Source organism: Artibeus jamaicensis, unplaced genomic scaffold (assembly GCF_021234435.1).
Source record: "Artibeus jamaicensis isolate MK-2021 breed Jamaican fruit bat unplaced genomic scaffold, CSHL_Jam_final contig_536, whole genome shotgun sequence".
NCBI classification, from domain to species: domain Eukaryota; kingdom Metazoa; phylum Chordata; class Mammalia; order Chiroptera; family Phyllostomidae; genus Artibeus; species Artibeus jamaicensis.
The window spans coordinates 1,903,727-1,919,921 of NW_026521878.1; the positions used below are offsets into that span (position 1 = coordinate 1,903,727).

Below are 16,195 nucleotides of genomic sequence, written 5' to 3' on the forward strand. Positions count from 1 at the left end.
TCAGAAAGATTTCCTTTAGACAAAAGTTTCATGATTTGTAGCAAAACATCTTAGAAAACAACACTGCCTTGTAAACACAGAATAAAAATTTTAACATTATTAATGATTTTTAAATAGTAAGTTTTATAGAATGCACAATGTACAAAGGCAACAAATAGTTGCCTCTTATTGAATGCATCTTATGTTACAAATACATCTCATCTCAGATCCCACAAAAAGGTGCGTGATGAACTCGTGATGAACTCATTATATACAATGATTTTGCTACTATACAATTCGAGCTACTTTCTATTTTATCAAATATACTGTTTTTGTTATCATTATTGCTGCTGTTAGTGTTAATATTGAATAGATTTAACTTGTTTACTATAAACTTTTAAAGATTTGTACTAATGGGTAGAAACTGAAGATGTGCTAAAGTTTTTACAGCCGTATGAAGCTCAATTAAAAATATAGAAATTTTGATTTTTTTCTGGAATAGGCAAGAAGTCTTCATATGATGGTATGTGAAGAGTATAAAAGGTCTCCCTCTATACTCTAAAATTGATCTTTATAATTCAACATTGCACTTTTATACCTGCATTTCTTTTAAGTCTAGGCATCTCAGTAAAACTCCTACATAAATATAAGCATGAAATGTGAGAGACAAAACCCCAATAGAATCAGTTGTCATCATGCAGTAGTGACTACAAAGCCTATTCTGGAACCAGACTGTCTCATCCGATTCTGTCACCTGTTAGTATGACTCTGGCCAAGTTATTAAATTTTCAGACTCTGTCTCCTCATCTATAAAATAGGTTAATAAAATTAGCAATCTCTGGGTTGTTCTGAGGATTAAAGAAGCTAATAAATATAAGCCTGACTTATTATGTTATAGTATCCTACAGTAAATCATTAGAACATAAGAATATTCATTAAATACATTTTTAAAACTGTAAGAAGGAAAAGAAACATGGAAAAAAGTAAGAAGAAAAAGTGGCAGGAAGCAGCCTGGCTATTCACTGTTAAAATTAACTCAGCCATGTATTTACTTAATCACTCTACTATAAGTTCTTAAACATATTGACCATATCTTGCTAGCAATGTACATCTAGTCTATGTCCTATTGCTTGATAAGGTACGTGCTCACCCAGTAGATGAAGGACAGTTGAATAAATATATAAAAACTAAATGAATATATGAAACTCGAAAGCCCTGAATATCTGGAACAGACAGGGTGTGTGAGTGTTTATGTGTGTGTGTGCATATACATATATATATGTACATATGTGTGTATAATATATATATATGATATATATAATGATCTTAATAATGATCACAGGAGTACACAAAATGTGTTTCTCTAGAGAAATAATTTATATAAGGCCCAGAAAAGAATAATCTAAGGGCACACAGGGCTTAGTCCACTGAAATATACCTAAATGAGCCTCATCAATCACTCCTCATTTAATACAGACACAGTAGACAGCTTATTTTAGGCATATAAGATCCAACTCCAGCTGTAACATGACTAAAACCACTTCTTTATTGTTTCTCTTACATATACAAGGTCAAGTTGATGGTGCCTACACAGTTTTCCTTGTGCTGGGGACTTTTTGGAAGAAGGTTCTAAAGAGTATGACACTCAGAATAAATAATATAACACTTAAGACCAATACTAACCATGACTCTTCTGCATTGCTGTGTTCATGTACTTACTTGCTGGGTTGTCCGTGGTATGTAGGCTGATCACTGGGACTCCTGGACCTGTATTTTAAAAATATATGTACAAACATTTAAAAAAATCTAAGTAATAATCACTGGAAAGGCTACATGATAGAGTTCTCTTTTTTTCTCAAATGGAAGCATTTCACAATTAAAACATAATGGAACAGAAATCAGACCACTAGACCACTAGATTCTATTTCCTTCTATAGATATTTTATTTAGAAAATAAGAATATATGGGGAAAGAATCTATTTGCATAGATTGATGTTAAGATCCCTTTTCTCCAAATTCCTATATTTCTATAAGCTTATGGTTTTAGCCAGTATGGTACAATTTACTCTACTCCTTCTTTCTCTAGTCTTTTACAGGACATTCATAGATATTCAGAAAGTCACTCATGACTCTGTGACCCCACCCTCATCTGCACAAGCAAGATTAAATTATATTTGCCACTCAGCCAAGAAAATAATGCATACATATTAGCATTGTTTCATTAACAAGATAAATAAAAATGAGGGCTAATTATACTTTAATTTTTAAAAATATGTTACTGAATTACTAGTATAATTATTTCAAATATACTAGTCAGTTCAGGTATAATCATAAGAAATTTCACTTCTCTAGGGAGCTCTATATAGAGGTCTAATTATTTTACCCTGGTGTCATCAAACAAGTACTTTTGTTTTTTGGTTACTTAATTTCAGGTGTCAAGAGGAAAAATAATTTCAATGAGTAAGTGTTGGTTTATTCTTCATGGTGTGTTAACACAGGACAGCTTAGGTTACCAGATGAAGCTGTAGCACTCAATTTATTACATTACTGGAGGACATATACCTCATTTCAACTCTGGGAAATACAGTATCTTATTAAAAGGACAATGAGGCCCTGGCTGGTGTAGCTCAGGGGATTGAGCACAGGTCTGTGAACCAGAGGAGCACGGTTCGATTCCCAGTCAGGGCACATGCCTGGGTTGCAGGCCGGTTCCCTGCAGGCCAGTTCCCAGCAGGGGATGCACTAGAGGCAACCATACATTGATTTTAAAAGGACAATGATTTCTATCACTATAACCTAGAGATACCATACCCCTGTGTACAACTATACTATTTACAGAGAGAAGAAATGATTGGAGTGCATGTAATTTGTCTGAATTGAATGGGACTAGATCCAGAAAATTAAGTTTCTGCATATCCTAAATCTTTTAGCAACCAAGCCATTATTTTTGTTTGTTTGTTATTTTCTTTAATGTATTTAATTATTGTTCAAGTACAATTTTCTGTTTTTTACTCTCATCCAAGCCCGACCCCCCTCAGTACTCCCCACCTCTCTCCCATTTCCACCCCCCTAGTTTTTAACCATGTGTCCTCCATACTCGTTGCTGTGAATCCTTCCCCTTTTCCCCTGAAATTCCCTCCTCTGGTCACTGTCTGCCTGTTCTCTATTTCAGGGTCTTTGGTTATATTTTGCTTGCTTGTTTGTTTTGTTGTTTAGGTTCCTGTTAAAGGTGAGATCATATGGTATTTGTCTTTCACCGCCTGGCTTATTTCATTCAGCATAATGCTTTCCAGTTCCATCCATGCCAAGCCATTATTTTAATGACTATTGCTTTTTTGAAAGATAGCTAAATTAGTTTATTATTGTAGCATGACTTGGCTGATATAAATATATTTATTCACTTTTCTGAAAGGTTCATGTTCAAATAGCCCTTGTTGACTTCTGTGTACTTACTCCCACTGCCTATTTCTAACTAAAGTACGTAACTATTACTTGTATCTTAGTAAATACATAATTTATAACTTTTAACAAAAATTTATAACTTAAGAATATTAAATCATATAGCTAGAGAGTAACAGTTACTAATGATAGGAATAGATGTTGGTCAGAAAAAAATCAATAAAACAAAGTTCATTAGAATCATCTATTACCTTTACAGAATAATAAGAAATGTTGAGTTATGGGACTAAAACTGGCACCAAAATATGTACATCGTTCTTTCATAAAATTACATGAAATGCACTGACGATTCAGTAATCCTTCAGTAGAAGCACTGGGAAAAGAAAGAAAGTTAGAAATACTACCATTCCGGGTATTTGAATATAAGTCATCTAAATTTCAATAAAGAGCTACAGCATTACTCACATGGAGTGTTCTTATAAATCATGACTTACCATAAAAATGCAAAATCAACTTAAATTTCTAATGTTAAGACATACGTAGTTTCTTTCTATTTAATGAAATTAAAATGATCTATGTATACCTGTATGTATATAATATGTATATATACTTATAAATAGATTGATTTCCACAGAACTCAATTAAGCTTATTTTTAACTGCATTTTCTGCATAGATATTTCTTTGTAAGGTATTAAAAGGACTTGCCCACAGAGAGTAGCATAAAGTCTTCATCAATACATATTAATTAAAAGACTAATAAATGTTTTCACAAGCCACACACAGAAAACAAACACATTATTTTGTCAACTCAGCATTCTAAGCATTAGAATTTGGTATTAGTGTTGAATATTTCCCACTAAATATTTGCACTGATATGATAATATACATATTGTTAGCAATCGTATATACTTTGAGACATCAGGGAGGTAAAAAAGAAAACAATTATCTCTTTAGTTACAAAAAAAGTGGTGCTTAAGGTCAGAGAGGTTGAAATATATCCCCAAGGTTAAATTTTATATCTAGAATCATTTACTTTTTAAAAAGGGATGTCATACATTATCTATGCTGATAGATAAAAACTGCTAATAATACATTTAGTAAATGTTGATTTGACAAAAGATTCTCAGTTTTCTTTTAAATGAAACTTGATTTGAGCTGTATATTTGGAAATGACTTGTGGCCATGCTGACTTTGATGGGCTGCGGGCGCAGGGGTGGGGACAGGGGTTTTGATTTTAGCTTCAGAAGCACTAGAAGTAATCAAGTATGATTTAAAAGTTCCAACTCCACATTTGGAACATCTTGAATTCAATTTTTTTACTAGTAAATATGATTAATATACACTAGGCACTTAAGCCCATTAGCCAAACTAGCTAATGTTTGGCTAATAGACTTAAGTGTCTGGTTTATATGTATATGTATTAGTGTCTAGTGTATACACACACACATACACAAAACACTTAACATTTTAGCCATTCTAAGTATACAATCCAATGTCACTAATTATATTCACAATATGTGCAACCATCACCATAGGAAAATTAAGAATACACACTATTTATATGATTATATTTAGTGACATAACTAGAATTTAAAACATTTACTCTCTCTACTCCATATAACTTTTCAGATCCAAGCTCCCTAGAAGATAGTGTTGGTAATTTATCATAATTTAGACTGTGAAATTGCTGAAATAAGAAATGCAAATTTTGAGGCAAAAGTGTAACATTGAATATGGGAGTTCTGATTCTGCAGGGGTGTCTAAACTGTCAGCCGATAATTATTTTTATGGCCTTACAAGACATTGATTGGGTTTTCTGGATTAAACACTAACATTACCTTACAGTCAAGCCAACTGGCATTTGATGAGCTATTTACAGAGAAATTTATTGGTACTATGTTTTCTTTATAGCACAGACTGTTATGCTAGCACCAGTCACAGAATAATTGACTCTTCAGCTGCATTCACTAAGGAGAAAGTCAAGCACACAAAAAGTCAAAGAAGTCATTGTGATTCAAATCACATTTTAGGCTAATAGACGGAAGAGAAATTGGGGAGTGCCATTGAGTCAACCTGGCCAAGTCTAATCTTCTGACACTAATTTTCCTTTTAAGAATTTTATAAAAACAAGATAAATAAAATGTTGGTCAAGTGTTTCCACACCTTAAAATATCATGACTGCCATTATCAATCATAGGAAGATAAGCTTCAGGTATCAAAACAACAACAACAACAAAACAGTGACAAATACTTTAGTTAAGACCTCTAAACCAAAGTTAGAATCAGTATCTTTAAATAAAAAGCTGTTCTTCCTTTGGAAGTCATTAGTATAGAGAATGTGGGTTCCAGACTCTCATAGAAAAGACAAAGAATATGAAAATGACGTATTGGAAGGGGTGATAAAAAGGAGAGGCTTGCTTCAGGCAACAGCAATTTATGTATAAATATAAATATTAATCTATGGATGAATTGGAGGGAGTTAGGGCACTTCAAACACACATTTTCACTCAAAGAAAAGTCTAGGCTATGGGGTAAGACTCAGTGGTAATACTCCTTTAAACAGAATAAATTTCCAATGGGGATGTTCCATGGCAATTTTGACACTTTAATACTGCAAAATGCAAATTAAAAGTGCACTTAAAGTCCAGAATCAATAAGTTGCTCGCCAGATGAAAACAAAAGTAATTCTTGTGAAGTCCTACTGAAACTCCTGAGTGAGGAGACATTTTAATACTAAATAGGCTTGACCTTAAGCCTTCTTCATGAATTTAACTTTCCACCTGGGAAAATTGGATAGATAAAATATTCCCCATCTACTGATTTATTTAAATAAACAAGCATTACTGGCTTTAATAACAAACTTAATGGATTTTACACACTATGGAGCAGGGTAGAAAGAGATACTTCCATTTGATCCAGTCTACTAAGCATTCACAATGCTTTAATTTTTTCATAAATTAACAGCATGTGTACAATGTTAATGCCCTGAAAACTCAAAATGAGGCTTAGCAAAAGAAAAAGCCCCTGGGTAAAATACATGAATGCTGCTGATATAGGTAGTTAAAAAACGCAAGTCTCATACAAATATTTTGAGACTATAAATACAGGTGGAAAAAAAAGAGCAGCAAGATGGTCTTAATTCTGGTTCAAACCTTTGAGGATCAAAAAGGTTCGAGCTGAGACCTGGCCCAATTGGGAGCAGGAGGTTCTTTCATTCAAGGTTGGCTCTTCTTTAGCCATGTCAGAAACAACTTCAGATTTTCTCATCCCATCATTAAGCTGTGTAGATGGCCATTGAGAAATCACCCTGTGACATATGTGCATGGCTTACCTGTACAACTGCCTCCCTCTGGGAGAAGACTCAGTGCTCAGAAAGTAACTGCAGGGAAAGAAAACAACGCAAACCAAATGCAATATGTAAACATTGACTGGGTTCAGCATTTAAAAAAATTTTATTTAGTTATTTTTCAAGTACAGTTTTCTGTCTATTTCTCCCATCCCAGCCCACCCACTCAGTGCTCCCCACCTCCTTCCCATTTACATCCCCTTAGTTCTTGTCTCTGTGTCCTTCATACTTGTTCCTCCAAATCCCTCCCCTTCTTCCCCTTAAATTCCCTTCGCTCTCCCCTCTGGTCACTGTCCCCTTGTTCTCTATTTCAGTGTCTTTGTTTTTATTCTGCTTGCTTGTTTGTTTTGTTATTTAGCTTCCTGTTAAAGGTGAGATCATATGGTATTTATTTCAACACCTGGCCTATTTCACTCAGCATAATGCTTTTCAGTTCCATCCATGTTGTTGCAAAGGGTAGTAGCTCCTTCTTTCTCTCTGCTGCATAGAATTTCATTGTATATATGTACCACATTTTTTGATCCATTTCAAAAATATTCTATAAAGCATTTTGAAAACAACACAAATCAATTTTCACCACACTCTTTTTACTTGAATTTTTACAATGTAGGGTCAAGGGTGGGAAGTGGTGATGGCTGGGGTTGGGGGTAGTGGTGGGAGGAAAATAAAGACAACTGTTCTTGAACAATAATAAAAAGGATTTTAAAAAGAACATAGAAAAGCTTTTCTATAATTAATCACATCATTTTAATCCTTTTAGAAAACATTTTTCTTAAAATATTATTATACTTTTAATGATCTCAATCTCTGCTCTTTGAGTGTGTGTGTTCATGTGTGTGCATGTATCTGTGTAAGTATGTCTCTGGGTGAAGGTTAGAGTCTTTAAAGTAAATGCTATTAGGTGGCCATGTTGTTTGGACTAGGACCATGGTAGGCAAAACATAAATCTGACAGAAAATACTGCAACTGACAATCTGACTTCCCACCTGACCTTAGAACCAAAAATGCTCACATTTTTTGCGTAGTTTCATCATATGCCAAGATCTTTATCACTTCCCAGTTCCCTGATGTTAAGTGGCGTACAGTAATTTGCTCACTTTTACTCTGCAAAGAAATAGAAAATATTAATTTAAAAAATTAAACAGCATCTCTCTGGTCAAAACAAAAGTAGTAACTGCTTATGTCGCTTTTAATTCTTTAATTCTCAGCTAACGTTCAGTTTCTAATTTTCCATCTCAGTAATGCACACACATTTATATAAACATAGACTCAGGGAGGACAATACCTTTATTATTATGCTGTCAGAAAACCATTCACAAAATACCTCTAGGTGAGTATCTCCTGTGCATCACCCAGTCAGGGATGCCATTTTGGCATTTGGTGCAGACATAGAACTTTGATAAGTCTCATCAAAATGATTGACAGCTGTGCAGTTTTGACAGACTTAAAACATTTCAGAGCAAACTTTATTCCAAATAAATATTAAGGGTTATTTACTTTCAAACTTTATACCATGTGCATCACTATAAGATTTGTTATTTTGAATAAATAATTTATTTGAGGTTAATCCATGTTGATGCATAATACCATAGTTTTCTTTTATCATTATATGGTATTTTGTTATATAAATATGTCATTACTTATCTTTTTCTTGACATTTGAGTGTTTCCAAATTTTTGCTTTTTAAAAAAGTTGTCTATGAACAGTTTTACTAATGTCTCTTGATGGCCATAGCAAGATTTTCTTGAGACAAACAACAAAAGTGGGATTGTTTAGTTAGAGTGTACACATGTCTTCTGCTTAACTGGATAGTGACAAAATGTTTTCCCAAGTTATATAGAGTCTAATAGCAATATGAGTTCTATTGCTCCACATCTTTCTCAATTCCTCAGTAATAGTTAATTTCATCAAGCTATTTAAGTTTTTGTCATCTAATGAGTATGAAATTGTATCTTTTTGTTTGCTTTTTGTTGATAAAATAATGAAGCCTATAAAAAGGCTGAATGATTAATGCACTAGTACTCATACAATCCTTACCTAGATTCACCAGAAGATAACCAAAATTTTGAATATCTGCCCTCCTTTCTTTTATTGTTTGCTGGATCATTTGGAAATAAGCAATAAGTATCAGGCTATTTCAGCCCTAAATACTTTAATATACATTACTCAAGTTTAAAAATATTTTATCATATAAACAAATTGCATATCACACCTGTGAATACTCAATATAATATATGGTCTATACTCTAATTTCCATAACTTCTCACATAGTATATTTTTAAAATGCTGAGCCCAATCAATGTTTACATATTACATTTGGTTTGCCATCTATTTATTATTTTTTTAAAGATTCGATTTATTTATTTTGAGACAGAGTGGAAGAGAAGGAGAAAGAGAGGGAGTGAAACATCAATGTGTGGTTGTCTCTAGCTCACCTGCTACTTGCAACCCAGGCATATGTCCTGACAGGGGATAGAACCAGAAACCCTATGGTTCACAGGCTGGTACTCAATTCACTGAGCCATAGAGGCCAGGGTCTTTATTATCTTTTGAAGTGAAACAATTATCCATCTCTTTGATTTCTACATTGACCATTTGTAAGCTTCTTAGTCCAGTGATCTTACAGAACAGCAATTTTCAGCTGGTGTTCCACAAGAATTTTTAACACATGCAATACCTGATTATTTAGTCAGGGGCACTGAACTCTTTTTCCTCAGACTGTCAAATTAAAAAATGACAACAGCCAGCACTACAATAGCCATCTGATGTGAATGAATCAAAATTATACTTATTTTTTAGCCATAGGGATATAAAATACAATAGAGGAAATGGGGTAGCCAAAGAAATTATACACATGACCCACAGACATGGGGGGGTTGCCTGAAGGAGTGGAGGGCATTATATGGAGGGAAGCAAAAAGAGAAAAATCAGGGCAATTGTAATAGCATCATCAATAAAATGTAATTTTTAAAATTTTATATTATTAGTAAAGAAAGATTTAGGGAAAAAGCTGAGTATATACACTCAAGGGAAATTAATATAAAATGGATGTCAACTGGGAAAAGAAAAAGTATATACTCATGAATAAATCACTTTGATAGTGATTTATACATATAAAAATTATACATACTTTTTCTCAGATCAGCAAAAAATAAATATTTTTGGTGTGCTGAAGACTTTTAGTAATTGTCTTATGTGTGCCATGAGATGAAAAAGGTTGAAAATTGATGTTATAGAACAGTTAGCATTTTAGATTTATCTGATTGTTTTCTAATTATTTAATTTAGGTCAAACTGTTTAGGCAAGTATATTATAAAGGTGATTGGATACCTTTGCTTCATGTAAGGACACACACACAATTACATACCTTCACACTCATGAAAATATTATTTATATAACCATGAGATACATTCATTGTGAAAGTACACTTGCTTTGTAATTGAAAGCAGAATAATACTTGCAAATTATGTAAACAGCTTGTTCTCTAAAAACTTTTCATTCAGTAGCTATGGGTCATTCATTTATGACCTTTCCATGAATAATTATTATTTCAAAAAGTGATTTTTAGATTCTAACACTGGTTCTACATTTATTAGGTAGCATTCTTCAATAAAAAGAACATCCCCTGTTTTCCCCTCATATATGTTAATTGTCTTTCCCTTCTTATATTATTACAGACTTAAACATTTTAAATATTATTTTACATTACTGTTCTTACCTATGTACTATATCTGTAATCATTCATTTATTCAAGGAGTTTTCTTCTATTAGAATATGGTGTTTAGGTATCAAAATTCGGGGTTAGGTATGTTCACTGTTTAAAACATTATTAATTCTGGGCACTTTCAGAGGCTAAAATGTATGGACGGTGGTAGTTAAATAGGTAGATAGATAGATAATAGATTTTCATGCTATCTCTTCCTATATGTTTACATTGTATGTGTTTGGGTTCTAGTAATATCTTCAATTAAAATTCATATCAGTGTGATTTAAATTTTGGTATTGAGGGAGCATGGTTCACATTCTCCCTCACACACATTAAAAAATTTATCTTTCTTTTTGATCAGGGAATCTCTATAACTAAAAATTAACATTTTATTACTATAAGTTTAAACCTAATCACACATATATAAATTAGAGAGCATGCAGGGCATGCTGTATATTCCTTATAAATTTTTTCTCTTTTTGTTATTATGCAGTTCTTCATTGTGTAGGTATACCATAATTAATTCAACTAGCCTTCAGTGAGGCACATCTCAAATAATGCTGTAGTGATTAACCCCATATGTATGTTTGTTTGCTGCTTAATGTATAGGGAAATATCTTCAGGATATACGAGGTCTGTCCAGAAGGTATCCACCTACGTAATATGAAAAGTGAAGATGGTTAATGAAGAAGATACAAGAAATATTGTACATAGGACAGTGATGCCTCAGTTCCCTTTAAAGTAGGGACCTTGAGACCTTAGTATATTTCTCCCAACTAACATCAGCTGCCCCATCATATTTTTCTTAATCTCACTGATGGTCTGAAATCTCTTCCATTTCAAAGGTGATTTTAGTTTTGGGAGAAGCCAGAAGTTACAGGTACCAAATCTAGGCTGTAAGGGGGATGAGTCACCTGAGTGATTTGATGTTTTGCCAAAAATACTGCCCAAAACATGATACGTGACTGGTGCATTGTCATGATAAAGCCGCCAATCACTGATTGCCTATAGTTGTAGCCTTCTGAATCATTCAAATAATTTCCACAGAAGAATATTCAAGCTTAACATAAAATTTGTTGCAGATTTGTTACTCTGCTCACTCAGTCATTTTGAATGCTACAGCCACAAAGTTCACATGTCCACTCAATGGTGTTTACTGCCCCCACTGACTAGTACAGTGACATCATCACTGTCCACACACATGCATTCCAGTCCACTCTTCTTTGCTGCCAGGTTACCTCAATGTCCTGCAAACTGTTCTCATTATATTAATAATGGCTGGAATTTTTCCAAATAGACCTCATCATATTCTTCCATAAGGGAAGTATTTTTCACATCTACTGGCAATTGGTGCGATACCTGTTTTCCTACAGACATGTTATAGAATATGTTCTTCACGGTTTGAATTGTTACCAAATGTGATAGGTCATAAATGGTGCTGTGGTAGACACTATGCCAACAAGAACTGTCTTCTGAAAGGAAGGACCTACTCCCTTAGTGGCCAGCAGTGCTTCTGGAAGAAGGCTCTCTGCTGACAGTTTTCTTTGGGAATTGCCTAAACTGAATAAAATGGTCTCACCTAAGTTCATTCCTCTTTTTTTTAAAGATTTTATTTATTTATCTGTAGAGGGGAAGGGAAGGGAAGAGAGAGAAACATCAATGTATGGTTGCCTTCGTGCATCCCCTGCTGGGAACTGGCCTGCAGGGAACCGGCCTGCAACCCTGTATGTGCCCTGACTGGTTTGCAGGCCTGCCCTCAATCCACTGAGCTACACCAGCCAGGGCTCATTCCTCTTTTGAAGGGCAGCTTCAATCAATCCCAAGACAGCCTGATCAATGTTGGAGCACAGAAGCCCAACCTTCTTGCCCTAACTTGGGCCCATGCCAGTCCAGAACTCTCTGCAGGGTCAGCTGAGACCTTCATTCAGATGACACTACATCTCCAACTCTTGTGTCCAATCTTGCTTCTTTTTCTTCTTTTCTAAAGTTACTGATCTTCTGTAATAATTGCCCTGCAATCTTGATTTCACAGTTGGCTTCCAGTGAAACTCAGTTTGAAACTGGTGTGTTTGTAAAATTTCATTAAAATATATAAAATAACATATATGTAATATTCCATTTACATGTTGTTTAACTCTTAATGTTGATCTATCTATAAATGTTTTAGTGTTTTGGTATTTTTAATTAAAAGAAATTTGGGTTGTTGTTCAGTTACCATTGTTCTGTTCTTTTCTCCATTGCTCTCCCCTGCCCCACTCCCACAGCCATCCTCCCCCATTGTCCATGCTCATGAGTCCTCTATTTATGTTCCTTGCCTTGCTCCTTTCGCTTCTTTAATTTTTAATAGCTCTTTATGTCTCTCTATCCTTTTATGTGAGATATAAGGTGAAAACTGTCTTACCATTTTATGTTTTCTTTGGTTATGATGTATTTTTTCCAAAAAGTTTTTTCTAATATTTATATAATCAAATTTACCAGAATATTTTTATCGCTACTAAGTGATTGTGCATAGTTTTATAGGCTTTATTTAAGCCAAGGTAACAAAGAATTTATCGATGTTTTTCTCTAAGTACTTGTAAGGGTTTATTTTTCAATCTTAGAGCTTTGATTATTTTAGAGTTATAGTGGTAGTATGGAACTATTCTTATTTTTTCTAACAGATATTCAGTTTTAGCAAAACTATTTCATTAAAAATTCAATTTTTCTGACTTCCGGCCAAGATGGAGGCATAGGTGGAAATACTGTGCCTCATCGTACAACCAAATTTAGGGACAACAAAGATTTAGAAACAGAAACACAACCAGAACAGAAAGAAAATTGAACCATATGGAAGTCTGACAATGAACCATTCATCCAGACTGGTAAGAGGAGAGGAGTTGGTGGCCTATGGAGAGGGGTCGCAGAAGGAAAAAGCAGCGGTTGGCAGACCCCAGGTACAGGGAAGAAACAAGCTGACCCAGGGAGACACACCAGGCAGTTGGCTGACTGTGGACACACATTGGCGCGCAGATAAACCAGGCAAAAATTGGCAGTGAGACAGACCGTGCAAACCAGGGCCCCAGCAACGGAAAACAAAGTACAGATTGAAAACACTTGTGGGGTTTGAGGTGCTGAAAGAGACTCCCAGCCTCACAGGACAGTTTGTTGGAGAGACCCACAGGATCCTAGAATGTACATAAGCCCACCCACCTGTGAACCCACACCAGAATGGCCCAATTTACTTGGGGGAAGTGGCAGAGGGGACTGAAATCCAGGAAAGAGCAGAGCAAGTGTCATTGTTCCCTCTCTGATGCTGCCTCCACATACAGTGTCACAACCCAAGACTGGGTTGCCTTCTCCTGGTGAATACCTAAGGCTTCACCCCTAATACATAACAGGCACAATCAGACCAAAAATATGGCTCAAACAAAAGAACAAACCTAAGCCCCAGGGCCAATACTTTTAAGCGACCAAGAGATAGCCAACCTATCAGATGTCCAGTTCAAAACACTGGTGATCAGGATGCTTGCAGAACTAGTTGATTTTGGTCACAAATTAGAGGAAAAAGTGAAGGCTACACTAAGTGAAATGAAGGAAAATGTACAGCAAACCAATAATGATGGAAAGAAAGCTGGGACTCAAATCAATGAAGTGGACCAGAGGAAGAAAGAAATAACCAAACAGAAAAGAAGGAAGAAACGAGAATTCAAAAAAAAAAAATGAGGAGATGCTTAGGAACCTCCAGGACATCTTTAAAAGTTCCAACATCCAAATTATAGAAGCACCAGAAGAAGAAGAGGAAGAGCAACAAGTAGAAAACTTATTTGAACAAATAATAAAGGAGAACTTCCCCAATCTGGCAAAGGAAATAGATTTCCAGGAAGTCCGGGAAGCTGAGAGCCTCAAAGAAGTTGGACCCAAGGAGGAACACACCAAGGCACATCATAATTGCATTACCAAAGATTAAAATGAAGGAGAGAACTCTAGAAGCAGCAAGAGTTAAGGGGACAGTCACCTACAAAGGAGTTCCCATCAGACTGTCAGCTGATTTTTCAAAAGAGACCTTACAGGCAAGAAGGGGCTGGAAAGAGGAGGTATTCCAAGTCATGAAAACCAAAGATCTGCAACCAAGATTGCTCTATCCAGCAAAGTTTTCATTTAGAATGGAAGGATAGATAAAGTGCTTCTCAGATAAGATCAAATTCAAGGAGTTCATCATCACCAAGCCCTTATTATATGAAATGTTAAAGGGACTTATCTAAGAAAAAGAAGATAAAAAATATGAACAGTGAAAGGACAGCAAACTCACAGTTATTAACAACCACACCTAAAACAAAAGCAAACTAAGAGGACAACTAGATCAGGAGCAGAACCATAGAGATGAAGATCGCCCGGAGGGGCAGCAACAAAGGAGTGGGAGGAGGAGAGGGGGACAGAAGGTACAGAGAACAAATAGCATAGACAGTGGGGAGAAAATAGATGGGGGAGGGCAAGAGTAGTGTGGGAAATGTAGAAGCTAAAGAACTTATGACACATGGACATGAACTAAAGGGGGGATGTTGGGGGAAGTGGGTGTGCAGGGTGGAGGAGAATGAAGGGTGGGAAATGGACAACTGTAATGGCATAATCAATAAAATATATTAAAAATTATTTTCCCTGGTAGTTTTCAAATGCCATCTTTATTACAAGTTAAATTTTCAAATCTAACTTAATCTTAAAAAATGAGGGGAGGCTTAGGAACCTTCAGGACAACTTGAAATATTCCAACATCCAAATCATAGGGGTGCCATAAAGAGAATAGGAAGAGCAAGAAATTGAAAACTTATTTGAAAAAATAATGAGGGAAAACTTCCCAAATCTGGTGAATGAAACAGACGTCCAGGGAGTCCAGGAAGCTCAGAGAGTCCCAAAGAAATTGGACTCAAGGAGGAACACACCAAGAAACATCAAATTAAATTACCCAAGATTAAAGATAAGGAAAGAATCTTAAAAGCTGAAAGAGAAAAGAAGAGAGTTACCTTGTAGGGTAAATGGAGGCAGTCTGGCTTCCTCACCCAGGTGTCTAAGTAACTAGGGAAAGTAGTTTTCCCATAACCTTCAGCTTGATAAGTAGTGTTCTCATAGCCTTAAGACTGGGTCTGATAAACTGTTCTCATAACATGAAGTGAACTTGCATGTGCAGAATTATGCTATGTTACATTTTTTTTTGCTTGAGGCCAGCTTTGTTTGCCTCTAGTTCTAAAATAGCAGTTTATCACTAGAGAGGCACAGCTTGCAGCATGCATGGCTCCACCACCCATGAATACAGGCATGTCAAGCATCCCCATTGCTCTGTGCACTTTCTTCTCTGCTTGAATACCATGATGTTGTAAGGTCTTGAATGACTAAAACACATTTCTACAAAGGAGCTCACATAAGACTATCAGCTAATTTCTCAATAGAAACCTTACAGGCAGGAAGGGGCTGGGAAGAAGTGCCCACTAGCCATTTTGATTTTGTATGTTTGTTTTCTTCTTTTTCCTTCACTGAGTCAGCATGTATTCCTCCCCCCTCTCCTTCTCTCTCTCTCTCCCCACTACACCCATGTGTGTGTTTTCAAAGAGTAAGCATTTTTTATTTATTAGTTCTACATTTTTCTGTGTATAACCTAATTTATTTATGCTTCAAACTTGTTCACATCTTTTACATTTCTGTTGGTTTTTTGCTAATAATTTTATAGTTATTTGTCTTGGAAATGCAATACATTTAATTTAATTCTTCCACTTTCATCTTTAAGTTTGTAGAG

General features: G+C 35.2%; 1 protein-coding gene across 1 annotated transcript in view; it reads right to left on the bottom strand.

The window, feature by feature from the left end:
* The window catches only part of DPP10 (dipeptidyl peptidase like 10), a 713,494-nt gene that overhangs the window by 36,675 nt on the left and 660,624 nt on the right, over positions 1–16,195 (bottom strand). Inside the window, exons 14-17 of the mRNA XM_053669952.1 lie at positions 7,738–7,829; positions 6,711–6,758; positions 3,630–3,751; positions 1,699–1,746 (exon numbers count right to left, since the gene is read on the bottom strand). Coding sequence (XP_053525927.1) covers positions 1,699–1,746; positions 3,630–3,751; positions 6,711–6,758; positions 7,738–7,829 — 310 coding nt within the window. The remainder of the gene's footprint in view (positions 1–1,698; positions 1,747–3,629; positions 3,752–6,710; positions 6,759–7,737; positions 7,830–16,195) is intronic.